The sequence below is a fragment of the Heterodontus francisci genome, chromosome 7, assembly GCF_036365525.1.
Source record: "Heterodontus francisci isolate sHetFra1 chromosome 7, sHetFra1.hap1, whole genome shotgun sequence".
Taxonomy (NCBI): Eukaryota; Metazoa; Chordata; class Chondrichthyes; order Heterodontiformes; family Heterodontidae; genus Heterodontus; species Heterodontus francisci.
Genome location: NC_090377.1, coordinates 51166868 through 51188943, shown reverse-complemented (window position 1 = coordinate 51188943; position 22076 = coordinate 51166868). Strand labels below are relative to the sequence as shown.

The window sequence follows — 22076 nt, the reverse complement described above, 5'->3', positions numbered from 1 at the left end:
TTCACATTGTGCTTATTTATGTTATTATAGTCTCTCTACACAGTAGGATTGAGCCATCTTCAATGACCACTTGTATTAAAACATTTCATACCACATCAAAGCTTTGCAGAAAATTATATTCCTTCTGAACTCCCTGTATGTCCTTGCCTTTCTATTTCTGGCAGATGCACTTTGAATGGAAATGTTCCGTAGCTGACATTACAGCCACAAAGTGTATAGAACATACCTGAATTGCTTGTTCCGGTTGGTGCTGAAAGAGAGATATTTTGAAATGTTAATTTGGAACAATCATATCAACAATACTCAACTTTGGAATAAATTTCTGGAAGAAGAATTGTGTTCATAATATTTGCTGTTTTTGTGGATTTTTGCTTGACACAAAACAATTACAATAAACACAATGCTCACACAATTCAGATCTGTCTGGGATCCGAAATTCTTTAGACTGATTGCATTGTCTTTATTTTGCCTCCTCTCCCATCCCAATAACATTTGATGTGCAGTGGAACCATGCCTCTTCCATCAGAAAAATTATTCCAGTTCTTTTGATTTTACAACATCATTCCAAGACTGCACATCAGGAAGCAGTTGTAAGAATGCTTTCCAGAAATGGCAATGCAAAAACAATCATAGAAAGAAGATTCAAAGTTGGTGTTAATTTCTGGCAAAAGAAGTCGTTCTTGAGACCTCAGTTCCTCTATAATTTGGAATGGATTATTTACTTCCTGTAGATTCTCATTGGACAAGAAGAAATGTTGTTACACACAGCGCACAACAGATTTATATGTGTTTAAGAATCAGAAAGGGAAGCAGAACACTTTCATTTTGGTCCAGGTGGAATTCCATCGATTGCAGAGTGACGTCATTGGGAGGGGAAATTTTGCAGGATGTATAGCGGTGACTGCTCAGCAATTGCCAGTTGTCCACCTTTGCCAAAACCAAATGCACATGAATATGTCAGTGCTATTTCCCTCGTCAGACTATCCACTCTAATCTGACTTTTCTTGTCTCTCCCTCATGTTTTCATATCTTACTTCTTAAGTGTTGTTATATTCTCTCCACGTGCAGCAATGATCTTGTCTAATTGTGACTTAGTGTGTGCATTTTATATTGTAAATACCTTTTCCATGAAAATTAAGACTTCCATTCTCCCCATATACCCTTGCATTCCTATGGCTTTACAGGTAATCTTTTCAAAATTCTCTCTGCTACTCCCTTAAATAACAAATAAATTTACCAGTTGGAATGCATTTCAATTCACATGAAGTATTTCTTTAAATTCTTTATGAATGGAAGTATTTTCTGTTTCCTTCTCAAGCTGTACAATTTATTCTTGGATCAGTTATGGGTATCATGCATGCAGTAGCTCTGAGAGATGTTTTCTCCCAGCATGCATTACTCAATGTGAGCAAGGAACAGAGAACTGCAAGCAATTTTCCCCATTGTGGTTTCCATTTAAATGAATGATAAATTCATCATCATAATTGAAAGTTAGCTTAGTTAGCTAAGCACTGCCAAAAAGAGTTTAATGTTGATATGTGACCCAGAAGAATCTGTGCTTGCTGACATGAGTCAGAATAATCAGAAATTAAATTGTTGGTACCAGATTTCCAAATGAAGCTATCTCCAATTATTCACTGGATTCATCCAGACGTTTTCACATTTTCCTTATTTATGTTCCTTTAGTCTCACTACATGGTATGATTGACTCATCTTCAGTGACCATGTGTATGAAAACAATTCTTACAATGTCTGCCCATTCCTTCTAAACTCCCTGTATGTCCATGAAATTCTAATCTTGGGTAATGCAGCTTGAAAGGAAATGTTGCATACCAGACATTACAGTTCAATGAAATATAGAGAACATACCTATAGAGGTTTTTGTAGGTGGTGCTGCAAGAGAGATATTTTGAAAGGTTAATTTGGAACAATCATATCAACTATATTCAACTTTGGAATAAATTTCTGAAAGAATAATATTTGTTCATAATCTTTACTGTTGTGGAGTTTTGCTGGACACAAAGCAATTCGAATAAACACATTGCTCACACAATTTAAATATCTCTGAGATCAGAAATACGTTCGGCTGATTGCATTATCTTCATTTGCAATCTCTCCCATCCCACTAGTATATGCTGTGCAATGGAACCATGTCTCTTCCATCAGGTAAAGATATTCTAGTTCCTTAGATTTCACAACATTTGTTCGAAAGTAGCACATCAGAAAGCAGTTGTAAGAATGCATTCCAGGAATGGCAATTTAAAAACAATCATAGAAAAACATTGAAAGTTGCCATTAATTTCTAGCAGAAGAAGCTTTTCTTGAGAACTTGGTTTTGCTAAAATTTGGAATGGAATATTTGCCTGTTGTCGGTTTTCATTGAACAACAAACAATGCTGTTAAATGCAGTGCAAAACAACTTTACATGAGTCTAAGAATCAGAAATAGAACAGGGTCATTTTGACTTTTGGCCAAGGTGGAAGCCACAGATTGCAGAATGTAGTCATTGGGCAGGGAAATCTTGCAGGCTGTATAGCGGTGACTGTTCTGCAATGGCCAGTTGTCCACCTTGGCCAAAACCAAAATTAGATGAATATGTCAGTCCTATTTCGCCAGTGAGGGGATCCAATCTAATCTGACTTTTCTCGTCTCTGCCTGCTATTTTCATACCTTACTTATGAAGTGATCTTATATTCTCTCCATGTGTAGCAATGATCTTATCTATTGCCACTTAGTGGGTGTATTTCATATTTTAAATACCTTTTCCATAAAAATTAATCCTTCCGTTGTTTCCGTATATCCTTGCATCGCTAAGCCCTTACAGGTTATTATTTGAACATTCTCTCTGCTAGCTGCTCAAATTAACAAACAAATTTGCCAGTTGGATTGCATTTCAATTCGTATCAAGTGTTTCTTCAGATGCCTTAGTCGGGAAGTATTCTCGGCCTTCTTCTCAACCTGCACAATTTGTTCTTGGATCGGTCATAGATATCTTGCTTGGAGTAGCTCTGAGAGAGATATTGTAGGAAGTTTTCTCTCATTCAGCCTTACCAATGCAACATAGCGCAATATAACCATGGACCGGAAAACTATGAAGAATTGGCCCCATTATGATTTCCATTTAAATAAATGATAAATTCAACATCACAATTGAAAGTTAGCATAGTTAGCAAAACAGTGCCTAAAATAATTTAATATTGGGATGTGACCTGGAAGATTCTGTATTAGGTGACATGATTCAGAAGAATCAGAAATTATAATGGCCCAACCGGATTTTGAATTGAAGATATCTACCTTTATCCACTTTCTCTGATTTCATCCACATGCTTTCACATTGTGCTTATTTATGTTATTATAGTCTCTCTACACAGTAGGATTGAGCCATCTTCAATGACCACTTGTATTACAACATTTCATACCACATCAAAGCTTTGCAGAAAATTATATTCCTTCTAAACTCCCTGTATGTCCTTGCCTTTCTATTTCTGGCAGATGCACTTTGAATGGAAATGTTCCGTAGCTGACATTACAGCCACAAAGTGTATAGAACATACCTGAATTGCTTGTTCCGGTTGGTGCTGAAAGAGAGATATTTTGAAATGTTAATTTGGAACAATCATATCAACAATACTCAACTTTGGAATAAATTTCTGGAAGAAGAATTGTGTTCATAATATTTGCTGTTTTTGTGGATTTTTGCTTGACACAAAACAATTACAATAAACACAATGCTCACACAATTCAGATCTGTCTGGGATCCGAAATTCTTTAGACTGATTGCATTGTCTTTATTTTGCCTCCTCTCCCATCCCAATAACATTTGATGTGCAGTGGAACCATGCCTCTTCCATCAGAAAAATTATTCCAGTTCTTTTGATTTTACAACATCATTCCAAGACTGCACATCAGGAAGCAGTTGTAAGAATGCTTTCCAGAAATGGCAATGCAAAAACAATCATAGAAAGAAGATTCAAAGTTGGTGTTAATTTCTGGCAAAAGAAGTCGTTCTTGAGACCTCGGTTCCTCTATAATTTGGAATGGATTATTTACTTCCTGTAGATTCTCATTGGACAAGAAGAAATGTTGTTACACACAGCGCACAACAGATTTATATGTGTTTAAGAATCAGAAAGGGAAGCAGAACACTTTCATTTTGGTCCAGGTGGAATTCCATCGATTGCAGAGTGACGTCATTGGGAAGGGAAATTTTGCAGGATTTATAGCGGTGACTGTTCAGCAATTGCCAGTTGTCCACCTTTGCCAAAACCAAATGCACATGAATATGTCAGTGCTATTTCCCTCATCAGACTATCCACTCTAATCTGACTTTTCTTGTCTCTCCCTCATGTTTTCATATCTTACTTCTTAAGTGTTGTTATATTCTCTCCACGTGCAGCAATGATCTTGTCTAATTGTGACTTAGTGTGTGCATTTTATATTGTAAATACCTTTTTCATGAAAATTAAGACTTCCATTCTCCCCATATACCCTTGCATTCCTATGGCTTTACAGGTAATCTTTTCAAAATTCTCTCTGCTACTCCCTTAAATAACAAATAAATTTACCAGTTGGAATGCATTTCAATTCACATGAAGTATTTCTTTAAATTCTTTATGAATGGAAGTATTTTCTGTTTCCTTCTCAAGCTGTACAATTTATTCTTGGATCAGTTATGGGTATCATGCATGCAGTAGCTCTGAGAGATGTTTTCTCCCAGCATGCATTACTCAATGTGAGCAAGGAACAGAGAACTGCAAGCAATTTTCCCCATTGTGGTTTCCATTTAAATGAATGATAAATTCATCATCATAATTGAAAGTTAGCTTAGTTAGCTAAGCACTGCCAAAAAGAGTTTAATGTTGATATGTGACCCAGAAGAATCTGTGCTTGCTGACATGAGTCAGAATAATCAGAAATTAAATTGTTGGTACCAGATTTCCAAATGAAGCTATCTCCAATTATTCACTGGATTCATCCAGACGTTTTCACATTTTCCTTATTTATGTTCCTTTAGTCTCACTACATGGTATGATTGACTCATCTTCAGTGACCATGTGTATGAAAACAATTCTTACAATGTCTGCCCATTCCTTCTAAACTCCCTGTATGTCCATGAAATTCTAATCTTGGGTAATGCAGCTTGAAAGGAAATGTTGCATACCAGACATTACAGTTCAATGAAATATAGAGAACATACCGATAGAGGTTTTTGTAGGTGGTGCTGCAAGAGAGATATTTTGAAAGGTTAATTTGGAACAATCATATCAACTATATTCAACTTTGGAATAAATTTCTGAAAGAATAATATTTGTTCATAATCTTTACTGTTGTGGAGTTTTGCTGGACACAAAGCAATTCGAATAAACACATTGCTCACACAATTTAAATATCTCTGAGATCAGAAATACGTTCGGCTGATTGCATTATCTTCATTTGCAATCTCTCCCATCCCACTAGTATATGCTGTGCAATGGAACCATGTCTCTTCCATCAGGTAAAGATATTCTAGTTCCTTAGATTTCACAACATTTGTTCGAAAGTAGCACATCAGAAAGCAGTTGTAAGAATGCATTCCAGGAATGGCAATTTAAAAACAATCATAGAAAAACATTGAAAGTTGCCATTAATTTCTAGCAGAAGAAGCTTTTCTTGAGAACTTGGTTTTGCTAAAATTTGGAATGGAATATTTGCCTGTTGTCGGTTTTCATTGAACAACAAACAATGCTGTTAAATGCAGTGCAAAACAACTTTACATGAGTCTAAGAATCAGAAATAGAACAGGGTCATTTTCACTTTTGGCCAAGGTGGAAGCCACAGATTGCAGAATGTAGTCATTGGGCAGGGAAATCTTGCAGGCTGTATAGCGGTGACTGTTCTGCAATGGCCAGTTGTCCACCTTGGCCAAAACCAAAATTAGATGAATATGTCAGTCCTATTTCGCCAGTGAGGGGATCCAATCTAATCTGACTTTTCTCGTCTCTGCCTGCTATTTTCATACCTTACTTATGAAGTGATCTTATATTCTCTCCATGTGTAGCAATGATCTTATCTATTGCCACTTAGTGGGCGTATTTCATATTTTAAATACCTTTTCCATAAAAATTAATCCTTCCGTTGTTTCCGTATATCTTTGCATCGCTAAGCCCTTACAGGTTATTCTTTGAACATTCTCTCTGCTAGCTGCTCAAATTAACAAACAAATTTGCCAGTTGGATTGCATTTCAATTCGTATCAAGTGTTTCTTCAGATGCCTTAGTCGGGAAGTATTCTCGGCCTTCTTCTCAACCTGCACAATTTGTTCTTGGATCGGTCATAGATATCTTGCTTGGAGTAGCTCTGAGAGAGATATTGTAGGAAGTTTTCTCTCATTCAGCCTTACCAATGCAACATAGCGCAATATAACCATGGACCGGAAAACTATGAAGAATTGGCCCCATTATGATTTCCATTTAAATAAATGATAAATTCAACATCACAATTGAAAGTTAGCATAGTTAGCAAAATAGTGCCTAAAATAATTTAATATTGGGATGTGACCTGGAAGATTCTGTATTAGGTGACATGATTCAGAAGAATCAGAAATTATAATGGCCCAACCGGATTTTGAATTGAAGATATCTACCTTTATCCACTTTCTCTGATTTCATCCACATGCTTTCACATTGTGCTTATTTATGTTATTATAGTCTCTCTACACAGTAGGATTGAGCCATCTTCAATGACCACTTGTATTAAAACATTTCATACCACATCAAAGCTTTGCAGAAAATTATATTCCTTCTGAACTCCCTGTATGTCCTTGCCTTTCTATTTCTGGCAGATGCACTTTGAATGGAAATGTTCCGTAGCTGACATTACAGCCACAAAGTGTATAGAACATACCTGAATTGCTTGTTCCGGTTGGTGCTGAAAGAGAGATATTTTGAAATGTTAATTTGGAACAATCATATCAACGATACTCAACTTTGGAATAAATTTCTGGAAGAAGAATTGTGTTCATAATATTTGCTGTTTTTGTGGATTTTTGCTTGACACAAAACAATTACAATAAACACAATGCTCACACAATTCAGATCTGTCTGGGATCCGAAATTCTTTAGACTGATTGCATTGTCTTTATTTTGCCTCCTCTCCCATCCCAATAACATTTGATGTGCAGTGGAACCATGCCTCTTCCATCAGAAAAATTATTCCAGTTCTTTTGATTTTACAACATCATTCCAAGACTGCACATCAGGAAGCAGTTGTAAGAATGCTTTCCAGAAATGGCAATGCAAAAACAATCATAGAAAGAAGATTCAAAGTTGGTGTTAATTTCTGGCAAAAGAAGTCGTTCTTGAGACCTCGGTTCCTCTATAATTTGGAATGGATTATTTACTTCCTGTAGATTCTCATTGGACAAGAAGAAATGTTGTTACACACAGCGCACAACAGATTTATATGTGTTTAAGAATCAGAAAGGGAAGCAGAACACTTTCATTTTGGTCCAGGTGGAATTCCATCGATTGCAGAGTGAAGTCATTGGGAAGGGAAATTTTGCAGTATTTATAGCGGTGACTGTTCAGCAATTGCCAGTTGTCCACCTTTGCCAAAACCAAATGCACATGAATATGTCAGTGCTATTTCCCTCATCAGACTATCCACTCTAATCTGACTTTTCTTGTCTCTCCCTCATGTTTTCATATCTTACTTCTTAAGTGTTGTTATATTCTCTCCACGTGCAGCAATGATCTTGTCTAATTGTGACTTAGTGTGTGCATTTTATATTGTAAATACCTTTTCCATGAAAATTAAGACTTCCATTCTCCCCATATACCCTTGCATTCCTATGGCTTTACAGGTAATCTTTTCAAAATTCTCTCTGCTACTCCCTTAAATAACAAATAAATTTGCCAGTTGGAATGCATTTCAATTCACATGAAGTATTTCTTTAAATTCTTTATGAATGGAAGTATTTTCTGTTTCCTTCTCAAGCTGTACAATTTATTCTTGGATCAGTTATGGGTATCATGCATGCAGTAGCTCTGAGAGATGTTTTCTCCCAGCATGCATTACACAATGTGAGCAAGGAACAGAGAACTGCAAGCAATTTTCCCCATTGTGGTTTCCATTTAAATGAATGATAAATTCATCATCATAATTGAAAGTTAGCTTAGTTAGCTAAGCACTGCCAAAAAGAGTTTAATGTTGATATGTGACCCAGAAGAATCTGTGCTTGCTGACATGAGTCAGAATAATCAGAAATTAAATTGTTGGTACCAGATTTCCAAATGAAGCTATCTCCAATTATTCACTGGATTCATCCAGACGTTTTCACATTTTCCTTATTTATGTTCCTTTAGTCTCACTACATGGTATGATTGACTCATCTTCAGTGACCATGTGTATGAAAACAATTCTTACAATGTCTGCCCATTCCTTCTAAACTCCCTGTATGTCCATGAAATTCTAATCTTGGGTAATGCAGCTTGAAAGGAAATGTTGCATACCAGACATTACAGTTCAATGAAATATAGAGAACATACCTATAGAGGTTTTTGTAGGTGGTGCTGCAAGAGAGATATTTTGAAAGGTTAATTTGGAACAATCATATCAACTATATTCAACTTTGGAATACATTTCTGAAAGAATAATATTTGTTCATAATCTTTACTGTTGTGGAGTTTTGCTGGACACAAAGCAATTCGAATAAACACATTGCTCACACAATTTAAATATCTCTGAGATCAGAAATACGTTCGGCTGATTGCATTATCTTCATTTGCAATCTCTCCCATCCCACTAGTATATGCTGTGCAATGGAACCATGTCTCTTCCATCAGGTAAAGATATTCTAGTTCCTTAGATTTCACAACATTTGTTCGAAAGTAGCACATCAGAAAGCAGTTGTAAGAATGCATTCCAGGAATGGCAATTTAAAAACAATCATAGAAAAACATTGAAAGTTGCCATTAATTTCTAGCAGAAGAAGCTTTTCTTGAGAACTTGGTTTTGCTAAAATTTGGAATGGAATATTTGCCTGTTGTCGGTTTTCATTGAACAACAAACAATGCTGTTAAATGCAGTGCAAAACAACTTTACATGAGTCTAAGAATCAGAAATAGAACAGGGTCATTTTCACTTTTGGCCAAGGTGGAAGCCACAGATTGCAGAATGTAGTCATTGGGCAGGGAAATCTTGCAGGCTGTATAGCGGTGACTGTTCTGCAATGGCCAGTTGTCCACCTTGGCCAAAACCAAAATTAGATGAATATGTCAGTCCTATTTCGCCAGTGAGGGGATCCAATCTAATCTGACTTTTCTCGTCTCTGCCTGCTATTTTCATACCTTACTTATGAAGTGATCTTATATTCTCTCCATGTGTAGCAATGATCTTATCTATTGCCACTTAGTGGGTGTATTTCATATTTTAAATACCTTTTCCATAAAAATTAATCCTTCCGTTGTTTCCGTATATCTTTGCATCGCTAAGCCCTTACAGGTTATTCTTTGAACATTCTCTCTGCTAGCTGCTCAAATTAACAAACAAATTTGCCAGTTGGATTGCATTTCAATTCGTATCAAGTGTTTCTTCAGATGCCTTAGTCGGGAAGTATTCTCGGCCTTCTTCTCAACCTGCACAATTTGTTCTTGGATCGGTCATAGATATCTTGCTTGGAGTAGCTCTGAGAGAGATATTGTAGGAAGTTTTCTCTCATTCAGCCTTACCAATGCAACATAGCGCAATATAACCATGGACCGGAAAACTATGAAGAATTGGCCCCATTATGATTTCCATTTAAATAAATGATAAATTCAACATCACAATTGAAAGTTAGCATAGTTAGCAAAACAGTGCCTAAAAGAATTTAATATTGGTATGTGACCTGGAAGATTCTGTATTAGGTGACATGATTCAGAAGAATCAGAAATTATAATGGCCCAACCGGATTTTGAATTGAAGATATCTACCTTTATCCACTTTCTCTGATTTCATCCACATGCTTTTATATTGGGCTTATTTATGTTATTATAGTCTCTCTACACAGTAGGATTGAGCCATCTTCAATGACCACTTGTATTACAACATTTCATACCACATCAAAGCTTTGCAGAAAATTATATTCCTTCTAAACTCCCTGTATGTCCTTGCCTTTCTATTTCTGGCAGATGCACTTTGAATGGAAATGTTCCGTAGCTGACATTACAGCCACAAAGTGTATAGAACATACCTGAATTGCTTGTTCCGGTTGGTGCTGAAAGAGAGATATTTTGAAATGTTAATTTGGAACAATCATATCAACAATACTCAACTTTGGAATAAATTTCTGGAAGAAGAATTGTGTTCATAATATTTGCTGTTTTTGTGGATTTTTGCTTGACACAAAACAATTACAATAAACACAATGCTCACACAATTCAGATCTGTCTGGGATCCGAAATTCTTTAGACTGATTGCATTGTCTTTATTTTGCCTCCTCTCCCATCCCAATAACATTTGATGTGCAGTGGAACCATGCCTCTTCCATCAGAAAAATTATTCCAGTTCTTTTGATTTTACAACATCATTCCAAGACTGCACATCAGGAAGCAGTTGTAAGAATGCTTTCCAGAAATGGCAATGCAAAAACAATCATAGAAAGAAGATTCAAAGTTGGTGTTAATTTCTGGCAAAAGAAGTCGTTCTTGAGACCTCGGTTCCTCTATAATTTGGAATGGATTATTTACTTCCTGTAGATTCTCATTGGACAAGAAGAAATGTTGTTACACACAGCGCACAACAGATTTATATGTGTTTAAGAATCAGAAAGAGAAGCAGAACATTTTCATTTTGGTCCAGGTGGTACTCCATCGATTGCAGAGTGACGTCATTGGGAAGGGAAATTTTGCAGGATGTATAGCGGTGACTGTTCAGCAATTGCCAGTTGCCCACCTTTGCCAAAACCAAATGCACATGAATATGTCAGTGCTATTTCCCTCATCAGACTATCCACTCTAATCTGACTTTTCTTGTCTCTCCCTCATGTTTTCATATCTTACTTCTTAAGTGTTGTTATATTCTCTCCACGTGCAGCAATGATCTTGTCTAATTGTGACTTAGTGTGTGCATTTTATATTGTAAATACCTTTTCCATGAAAATTAAGACTTCCATTCTCCCCATATACCCTTGCATTCCTATGGCTTTACAGGTAATCTTTTCAAAATTCTCTCTGCTACTCCCTTAAATAACAAATAAATTTGCCAGTTGGAATGCATTTCAATTCACATGAAGTATTTCTTTAAATTCTTTATGAATGGAAGTATTTTCTGTTTCCTTCTCAAGCTGTACAATTTATTCTTGGATCAGTTATGGGTATCATGCATGCAGTAGCTCTGAGAGATGTTTTCTCCCAGCATGCATTACACAATATGAGCAAGGAACAGAGAACTGCAAGCAATTTTCCCCATTGTGGTTTCCATTTAAATGAATGATAAATTCATCATCATAATTGAAAGTTAGCTTAGTTAGCTAAGCACTGCCAAAAAGAGTTTAATGTTGATATGTGACCCAGAAGAATCTGTGCTTGCTGACATGAGTCAGAATAATCAGAAATTAAATTGTTGGTGCCAGATTTCCAAATGAAGCTATCTCCAATTATTCACTGGATTCATCCAGACGTTTTCACATTTTCCTTATTTATGTTACTTTAGTCTCACTACATGGTATGATTGACTCATCTTCAGTGACCACGTGTATGAAAACAATTCTTACAATGTCTGCCCATTCCTTCTAAACTCCCTGTATGTCCATGAAATTCTAATCTTGGGTAATACAGCTTGAAAGGAAATGTTCCATACCAGACATTACAGTTCAATGAAATATAGAGAACATACCTATAGAGGTTTTTGTAGGTGGTGCTGTAAGAGAGATATTTTGAAAGGTTAATTTGGAACAATCATATCAACTATATTCAACTTTGGAATAAATTTCTGAAAGAATAATATTTGTTCATAATCTTTACTGTTGTGGAGTTTTGCTGGACACAAAGCAATTCGAATAAACACATTGCTCACACAATTTAAATATCTCTGAGATCAGAAATACGTTCGGCTGATTGCATTATCTTCATTGGCAATCTCTCCCATCCCACTAGTATGTGTTGTTCAATGGAACCATGTCTCTTCCATCAGGTAAAGATATTCTAGTTCCTTAGATTTCACAACATTTGTTCGAAAGTAGCACATCAGAAAGCAGTTGTAAGAATGCATTCCAGGAATGGCAATTTAAAAACAATCATAGAAAAACATTGAAAGTTGCCATTAATTTCTAGCAGAAGAAGCTTTTCTTGAGAACTTGGTTTTGCTAAAATTTGGAATGGAATATTTGCCTGTTGTCGGTTTTCATTGAACAACAAACAATGCTGTTAAATGCAGTGCAAAACAACTTTACATGAGTCCAAGAATCAGAAATAGAACAGGGTCATTTTCACTTTTGGCCAAGGTGGAAGCCACAGATTGCAGAATGTAGTCATTGGACAGGGAAATCTTGCAGGCTGTATAGCGGTGACTGTTCTGCAATGGCCAGTTGTCCACCTTGGCCAAAACCAAAATTAGATGAATATGTCAGTCCTATTTCGCCAGTGAGGGGATCCAATCTAATCTGACTTTTCTCGTCTCTGCCTGCTATTTTCATACCTTACTTATGAAGTGATCTTATATTCTCTCCATGTGCAGCAATGATCTTATCTATTGCCACTTAGTGGGTGTATTTCATATTTTAAATACCTTTTCCATAAAAATTAATCCTTCCATTGTTTCTGTATATCCTTGCATCGCTAAGCCCTTACAGGTTATTCTTTGAACATTCTCTCTGCTAGCTGCTCAAATTAACAAACAAATTTGCCAGTTGGATTGCATTTCAATTCGTATCAAGTGTTTCTTCAGATGCCTTAGTCGGGAAGTATTCTCGGCCTTCTTCTCAACTGCACAATTTGTTCTTGGATCGGTCATAGATATCTTGCTTGGAGTAGCTCTGAGAGAGATATTGTAGGAAGTTTTCTCTCATTCAGCCTTACCAATGCAACATAGCGCAATATAACCATGGACCGGAAAACTATGAAGAATTGGCCCCATTATGATTTCCATTTAAATAAATGATAAATTCAACATCACAATTGAAAGTTAGCATAGTTAGCAAAACAGTGCCTAAAAGAATTTAATATTGGTATGTGACCTGGAAGATTCTGTATTAGGTGACATGATTCAGAAGAATCAGAAATTATAATGGCCCAACCGGATTTTGAATTGAAGATATCTACCTTTATCCACTTTCTCTGATTTCATCCACATGCTTTTATATTGGGCTTATTTATGTTATTATAGTCTCTCTACACAGTAGGATTGAGCCATCTTCAATGACCACTTGTATTACAACATTTCATACCACATCAAAGCTTTGCAGAAAATTATATTCCTTCTAAACTCCCTGTATGTCCTTGCCTTTCTATTTCTGGCAGATGCACTTTGAATGGAAATGTTCCATAGCTGACATTACAGCCACAAAGTGTATAGAACATACCTGAATTGCTTGTTCCGGTTGGTGCTGAAAGAGAGATATTTTGAAATGTTAATTTGGAACAATCATATCGACAATATTCAACTTTGGAATAAATTTCTGGAAGAAGAATTGTGTTCATAATATTTGCTGTTTTTGTGGATTTTTGCTTGACACAAAACAATTACAATAAACACAATGCTCACACAATTCAGATCTGTCTGGGATCCGAAATTCTTTAGACTGATTGCATTGTCTTCATTTTGCCTCCTCTCCCATCCCAATAACATTTGATGTGCAGTGGAACCATGCCTCTTCCATCAGAAAAATTATTCCAGTTCTTTTGATTTTACAACATCATTCCAAGACTGCACATCAGGAAGCAGTTGTAAGAATGCTTTCCAGAAATGGCAATGCAAAAACAATCATAGAAAGAAGATTCAAAGTTGGTGTTAATTTCTGGCAAAAGAAGTCGTTCTTGAGACCTCGGTTCCTCTATAATTTGGAATGGATTATTTACTTCCTGTAGATTCTCATTGGACAAGAAGAAATGTTGTTACACACAGCGCACAACAGATTTATATGTGTTTAAGAATCAGAAAGAGAAGCAGAACATTTTCATTTTGGTCCAGGTGGAATTCCATCGATTGCAGAGTGACGTCATTGGGAGGGGAAATTTTGCAGGATGTATAGCGGTGACTGTTCTGCAATGGCCAGTTGTCCACCTTTGCCAAAACCAAATGCACATGAATATGTCAGTGCTATTTCCCTCGTCAGACTATCCACTCTAATCTGACTTTTCTTGTCTCTCCCTCATGTTTTCATATCTTACTTCTTAAGTGTTGTTATATTCTCTCCACGTGCAGCAATGATCTTGTCTAATTGTGACTTAGTGTGTGCATTTTATATTGTAAATACCTTTTCCATGAAAATTAAGACTTCCATTCTCCCCATATACCCTTGCATTCCTATAGCTTTACAGGTAATCTTTTCAAAATTCTCTCTGCTACTCCCTTAAATCACAAATAAATTTGCTAGTTGGAATGCATTTCAATTCACATCAAGTATTTCTTCAATTACTTTATGTATGGAAGTATTTTCTGTTTCCTTCTCAAGCTGTACAATATATTCTTGGATCAGTTATGGGTATCTTGCTTGCAGTAGCTCTGAGAGATGTTTTCTCCCAGCATGCATTACACAATATGAGCAAGGAACAGAGAACTGCAAGCAATTTTCCCCATTGTGGTTTCCATATAAATGAATGATAAATTCATCATCATAATTGAAAGTTAGCTTAGTTAGCTAAGCACTGCCAAAAAGAATTTAATATTGATATGTGACCTGGAAGGATCTGTGCTTGCTGACATGGGTCAGAATAATCAGAAATTAAACTGTTGCTACCAGATTTCCAAATGAAGCTATCGACCTTTATTCATAGGATTCATCCAGACGTTTTCACATTTTCCTTATTTATGTTGTTATAATCTCTCGAAATGGTATGATTGACTCATCTTCAGTGATCACTTGTTTGAAAATAGTTCTTACAATGTCAGCCCGTTCCTTCTACATTCCCTGTATGTCCATGAATTTCTAATCTTGGATAATACAGCTTGATAGGAAATGTTCCATACCAGACATTACAGCACAATGAAATGTAGAGAGCATACCTGCACCAGTTGTTCCAGTCGATGCTGTAAGAGAGATATTTTGAAATGTTAATTTGGAACAATCATATCAACAATATTCAACTTTGGAATAAATTTCTGGAAGAAGAATTTTGTTCATAATATTTGCTGTTTTTGTGGATTTTTGCTTGACACAAAACAATTACAATCAACACAATGCTCACACAATTCAGATCTGTCTGGGATCTGAAATTCTTCAGACTGATTGCATTATCTTTATTTTGTTTCCTCTCCCATCCCAATAACATTTGATGTGCAGTGGAACCATGCCTCTTCCATCAGAAAAAAATATTCTATTTCTTTTGATTTTACAACATTATTCCAAGATTGCACATCAGGAAGCAGTTGTAAGAATGCTTTGCAGGAATGGCAATGCAAAAACAATCATAGAAAGAATATTCAAAGTTGGTGTTAATTTCCGGCAGAAGAAACATTTCTTGAAACCTCGGTTCCTCTAAAATTTGGAATGGAATATTTGCTTATTGTAGATCCCATTGGACAAGGAACAATGCTGTTACACACAGCGCACAACAGATTTATACGTGTTTAAGAATCAGATAGGGAAGAGGGTCATTTTCATTTTGGTCCATCAATTGCAGAATGAATTCATTGGGAAGGGAAATTTTGCAGGATATATAGCGGTGATTGTTCAGCAATTGCCAGTTGTCCACCTTTGCCAAAACCAAATTTACCTGAACATGTCAGTGCTATTTCCCCAGTCAGACTATCCACTCTAATCTGACTTTTCTCATCACTCCCTCCATGTTTTCATATCTTACTTCTTAAGTGTTGTTATATTCTCTCCACGTGCAGCAATGATCTTGTCTAATTGCGACTTAGTGTGTGCATTTTATATTGTAAATACCTTCTTCGTGAAAATTAAGGCTTCCATTCTCCCCTTATGTCCTTGCATTTCTATGTTTTTACAGGTTTTTCAAAATTCTCTCTGCTACTCGATTAATTAACAAATAAATTTGCCAGTTCAATTGCATTTCAATTTACATCAAGTATTTCTTCAATTACTTTATGTATGGAAATATTTTCTGTTTCCTTCTCAAGCTGTACAATTTATTCTTGGATCAGTTATGGGTATCTTGCATGCAGTAGCTCTGAGAGATGTTTTCTCCCAGCATGCATTACACAATATGAGCAAGGAACAGAGAACTGCAAGCAATTTTCCCCATTGTGGTTTCCATATAAATGAATGATAAATTCATCATCATAATTGAAAGTTAGCTTAGTTAGCTAAGCACTGCCAAAAAGAATTTAATATTGATATGTGACCTGGAAGGATCTGTGCTTGCTGACATGAGTCAGAATAATCAGAAATTAAACTGTTGCTACCAGATTTCCAAATGAAGCTATCGACCTTTATTCATAGGATTCATCCAGACGTTTTCACATTTTCCTTATTTATGTTGTTATAATCTCTCGAAATGGTATGATTGACTCATCTTCAGTGATCACTTGTTTGAAAATAATTCTTACAATGTCAGCCCGTTCCTTCTAAATTCCCTGTATGTCCATGAATTTCTAATCTTGGATAATACAGCTTGATAGGAAATGTTCCATACCAGACATTACAGCACAATGAAATGTAGAGAACATACCTGCACCACTTGTTCCAGTCGATGCTGTAAGAGAGATATTTTGAAAGGTTAATTTGGAACAATCATATCAACTATATTCAACTTCAGAATAAATTTCTGAAAGAAGAATATTTGTTCATAATCTTTACTGTTGTGGATTTTTGCTGGACACAAAGCAATTCGAATAAACACATTGCTCGCACAATTCAAATATCTCTGAGATCAGAAATACATTAGGCTGATTGCATTATCTTCATTTGCAATCTCTCCCATCCCACTAGTATATGGTGTGCAATGGAACCATGTCTCTTCCATCAGGTAAAGATATTCTAGTTCCTTAGATTTCACAACATTTGTTCTAAAGTAGCACATCAGAAAGCAGTTGTAAGAATGCTTTCCAGGAACAGCAATGTAAAAACAATCATAGAAAAAGATTGAAAGTTGGCATTAATTTCTAGCAGAAGAAGCTTTTCTTGAGACCTTGGTTTTGCTAAAATTTGGAATGGAATATTTGCCTGTTGTCGATTTTCATTGAACAACAAACAATGCTGTTAAATGCAGTGCAAAACAAAATTACATGAGTCTAAGAATGAGAAATGGAACAAGGTCATTTTCACTTTTGGCCCAGGTGGAAGTCACAGATTGCAGAATGTAGTCATTGGGCAGGGAAATCTTGCAGGCTGTATGGCGGTGACTGTTCTGCAATTGCCAGTTGTCCACCTTAGCCAAAACCAAAATTCCCTGAATATTTCAGTGCTATTTCCCCAGTGAGGCTGTCCAATCCAATTTGACTTATCTCACCTCTCCCTCTTTGTTTTCATATCTTGCTTATGAAGTGATGTTATATTCTTTCCACGTGTAGCAATGATCTTATCTATTGCCATTTAGTGCGTCTATTTCACATTTTAAATACCTTTTCTATAAAAATTAGTCCTTCCATTGTTCCCATTATCCTTGCATCTCTAAGCCCTTACAGGGTATTCTTTGAACATTCTCTCTGCTAGCTCCACAAATGAGCAAACAAATTTGCCAGCTGGATTGCATTTCAATTTGCATTAAGTGTTTCTTCAGATGCCTTAGTCGGGAAGTATTTTCGGCCTCCTTCTCAACCTGCACAATTTGTGCTTGGATCACTCTTCGGTATCTTGCTTGGAGTAGCTCTGAGAGAGATATTGTAGAAAGTTTTCTCCCATTCTGCCTTACCAATGCAACATTGCACAATATGACCATGGGCCGGAAAACTATGAAAAATTGTCCCCATTATGATTTCCATTTAAATAAATGATAAATTCAACATCACAATTGAAAGTTAGCTTAGTTAGCTTTACACTGCCAAAAATAAGTTAATTTTGGTATGTGACCTCGAAGATTTTGTGTTTGGTGTCATGATACAGAAGAATCAGAAATTAAAATGGCCATACCCGATTTCGTATTGAAGATATCTACCTTTATCCACTTTCTCTGGTTTCATCCACATGTTTTCATATTGTCCTTATACATGCTATAATAGTGTCTCTACCCAGTAGGATTGAGCCATCTTCAATGACAACTTGTATGAAAACATTTCATACCATATCAAATCTTTGTAGAAAAATATATTCCTTCTAAACTCCGTGTATGTCCTTGCCTTTCTATTTCTGGCTGATACACCTTGAATGGAAATGTTCCGGAGCTGACATTACGGTCAAAATGAAATGTATAGAACATACCTGGAATGCTTGTTGTGCACGATGCTTTAAGAGAGATATTTTGAAATGTTAATTTGGAACAACCATATCAACAATATTCAATTTTGGAATAAATCTGTGCATGAAGAATTTTGTTCAGAATTTTTTGCTGTTTTTGTGGATTTTTGCTTGGCACAACACATTTGTGATAACACAATGCTCACATACTTTAGATATGTCTGCGATCGGAAATTCTTTAGACTGATTGCATTATCTTTATTTTGCCTCCTCTCCCATGCCAATAACATTTGATGTGCAGTGGAACCATGCCTCTTCCATCAGAAAAAATATTCTATTTCTTTTGATCTTACAACATCATTCCAAGATTGCACATCAGGAAGCAGTTGTAAGAATGCTTTGCAGGAATGGCAATGCAAAAACAATCATAGAAAGAATATTCAATGTTGGTGTAAATTTCTGGCAGAAGAAACATTTCTTGAAACCTCGGTTCCTCTATAATTTGGAATGGAATAGTCGCTTCTTGTAGATTCTCATTGGACAAGAAATAATGCTGTTACACACAGCGCACAACAGATTTATATGTGTTTAAGAATCAGAAAGGGAAGAGGGTCATTTTTATTTTGGTCTAGGTGGAATTCCATCGATTGGAGAATGAAGTCATTGGGAAGGGAAATCTTGAAAACCAAATTTTCCCGAATATGTCAGTGCTATTTCCCAAGTCAGGCTATCCACTCTGAACTGACTTTTCTCGTCTCTACCTCCATGTTTTCATATCTTACTTCTTAAGTGTTGTTATAGAACATAGAACATAGAACAGTACAGCACAGTACAGGCCCTTCGGCCCAGGATATTGTGCCGAACCTTTAACCTACTCTAAGATCAAACTAACTACCTACCGTTCATTCTACTGTCATCCATGTACCTATCCAAGAGTCGCTTAAATGCCCCTAATGTATCTGCTTCTACTACCACCGCTGGCAGCGCAATCCACGCACCCACCACTCTCTGTGTAAAGAACCTACCTCTGACATCTCCCCGAAACCTTCCTCCAATCACCTTAAAATTATGCCCCCTGGTGATAGCCCTTTCCACCCTGGGAAAAAGTCTCTGGCTATCGACTCTATCTATGCCTCTCATCATCTTGTACCCCTCTATCAAGTCACCTCTCATCCTTCTTCGCTCCAATGAGAAAAGCCCTAGCTCCCTCAGTCTTTCTTCATAGGACATGCCCTCCAGTCCAGGCAGCATCCTGGTAAATCTCCTCTGCACCCTCTCTAAAGCTTCCACATCCTTCCTACAATGAGGCGACCAGAACTGAACACAATATTCCAAGTATGGTCGAACCAGGGCATTATGGAGCTGCAGCATAACCTCGCGGCTCTTAAACTCAATCCCCCTGTTAATGAAAGCCAACACACCATACGCCTTCTTAACAACCCTATCAACTTGGGTGGCAACTTTGAGCGATCTATGGACATGGACCCCAAGATCCCTCTGTTCCTCCACACTACCAAGAATCCTGTCTTTAAGCCTGTATTCCGCATTCAAATTCGACCTTCCAAAATGAATCACTTCACACTTTTCCAGGTTGAACTCCATCTGCCACTTCTCCGCGCAGCTCTGCATCCTGTCAATGTCCCGTTGCAACCTACAACAGCCTTCCACACTATCCTCAACTCCAGCAACCTTCGTGTCATTGACAAACTTGCTAACCCAGCCTTCCACTTCCTCATCCAAGTCATTTATAAAAATCAGAAAGAGCAGAGGTCCCAGAACAGATCCTTGTGGAACACCACTGGTCACCGTGCTCCATGCTGAATACTTTCCATCTACTACCACCCTCTGACTTCTATGGGCCAGCCAATTTTGTATCCAGAAAGCCAACTTTCCCTGAATCCCATGCCTCCTTACTTTCTGAATGAGCCTACCATGGGGAACCTTATCAAACGCCTTGCTAAAATCTATATACACCACATCCACTGCTCTTCCTTCATCAATGTGTTTTGTCACATCTTCAAAGAATTCAATAAGGCTTGTGGAGGCATGACCTGCCCCTCACAAAGCCATGCTGACTGTCTCTAATCAAACCATGCTTTTCCAAAAAATCATAAATCCTGTCTCTCAGAATCCTCTCCAATAATTTGCCCACTACCGACGTAAGACTGACTGGTCTATAATTCCCAGGGTTATCCCTATTCCCTTTCTTGAACAAGGGAACAACATTTGCCACCCTCCAATCATCCGGTACTACTCCAGTGGACAGTGAAGACGCAAAGATCATCGCCAAAGGCGCAGCAATCTCTTCCCTCGCTTCCCGTAATATCCTTGGGCATATCCCGTCTGGCCCCGGGGACTTAACTGTCCTCATATCATTAAAAATTTCCAGCACAACCTCCCTCTTAACCTCAACCTGTTCGAGCATATCAGCCTGTTCCACGCTGTCCTCACAAATGACCAGGTCCCTCTCACTAGTGAATACTGAAGCAAAGTATTCATTCAGGACCTCCTCCGACTCCAGGCACAAGTTCCCTCCACTATCTCTGATCGGCCCTACCCTCACTCTAGCCATCTCCTTGTTCCTCACATAAGTGTAGAATGCCTTGGGATTCTCCTTAATCCTACCCGCCAAGACTTTTTCATGTCCCCTTCTAGCTCTCCTAAGTCCATTCTTCAGTTCCTTCCTGGCTACCTTGTAACCCTCTAGAGCCCTGTCTGATCCTTGCTTCCTCAACCTTAAGTAAGCTTCCTTCTTCCTCTTGACTAGCTGTTCCACATCTCTTGTCATTCAAGGTTCCTTCACCCTACCATCCCTTCCCTGCCTCATCGGGACAAACCTATCCAGCAGTCGCAGCAATGATCTTATCTAATTGTGACTTAGCGTGTGCATTTTAAATTGTAAATACCTTTTCCATGAAAATTAATGCTTCTATTTTCCCCATATATCCTTGCAATTCTATGGCTTTACAGGTTATTCTTTCAAAATTCTCTCTGCTACTCCATTAACTAACAAATAAATTTGCTAGTGAGATTGCATTTCAATTCACATCAAGTATTTCTTCAAATACTTTATGTAGGGAATTATTTTCTGTTTCCTTCTCAACCTGTATAATTTACTCTTGGATCAGTTTTGGGTATCTTGCTTGCAGTAGCTCTGAGAGATGTTTTCTCCCAACCTGCATTACACAATATGAGCAAGGAACAGTGGTGCAGTGGTTAGCACTGCAGCCTCACAGCTCCAGCGACCCGGGTTCAATTCCGGGTACTGCCTGTGTGGAGTTTGCAAGTTCTCCCTGTGTCTGCACGGGTTTCCTCCGGGTGCTCCGGTTTCCTCCCACATGCCAAAGACTTGCAGGTTGATAGGTAAATTGGCCATTAGAAATTGCCCCTAGTGTAGGTGGTAGGGAAAATATAGGGACAGGTGGGGATGTGGTAGGAATATGGAATTAGTGTAGAATTAGTATAAATGGGTGGTTGATGGTTGGCATAGACTCGGTGGGCCGAAGGGCCTGTTTCAGTGCTGTATCTCTAAACTAAACTAGAACTGCTAGCAATTTTCCCCATTGTGGTTTCCATTTAAATGAATGATAAATTCATCATCATA

General features: G+C 37.3%; 1 protein-coding gene across 20 annotated transcripts in view; it reads right to left on the bottom strand.

Annotated features, from left to right (window-relative positions):
* Nucleotides 1–22076, bottom strand: part of LOC137371703 (mucin-13-like) — a 146883-nt gene that overhangs the window by 109745 nt on the left and 15062 nt on the right. For 6 of the 20 annotated variants that reach the window (XM_068034507.1, XM_068034499.1, XM_068034501.1 and 3 more), the window contains exons 2-10: nucleotides 16809–16832; nucleotides 15181–15204; nucleotides 13538–13561; nucleotides 8526–8549; nucleotides 6883–6906; nucleotides 5198–5221; nucleotides 3555–3578; nucleotides 1870–1893; nucleotides 227–250 (exon numbers count right to left, since the gene is read on the bottom strand). In XM_068034507.1, the coding sequence (XP_067890608.1) occupies nucleotides 227–250; nucleotides 1870–1893; nucleotides 3555–3578; nucleotides 5198–5221; nucleotides 6883–6906; nucleotides 8526–8549; nucleotides 13538–13561; nucleotides 15181–15204; nucleotides 16809–16832 (216 nt within the window). Of the gene's footprint in view, nucleotides 1–226; nucleotides 251–1869; nucleotides 1894–3554; nucleotides 3579–5197; nucleotides 5222–6882; nucleotides 6907–8525; nucleotides 8550–11853; nucleotides 11878–13537; nucleotides 13562–15180; nucleotides 15205–16808; nucleotides 16833–22076 lie in introns of all 20 variants that reach the window. The other 14 variants (XM_068034511.1, XM_068034515.1, XM_068034514.1 and 11 more) reach the window with 6 other exon arrangements.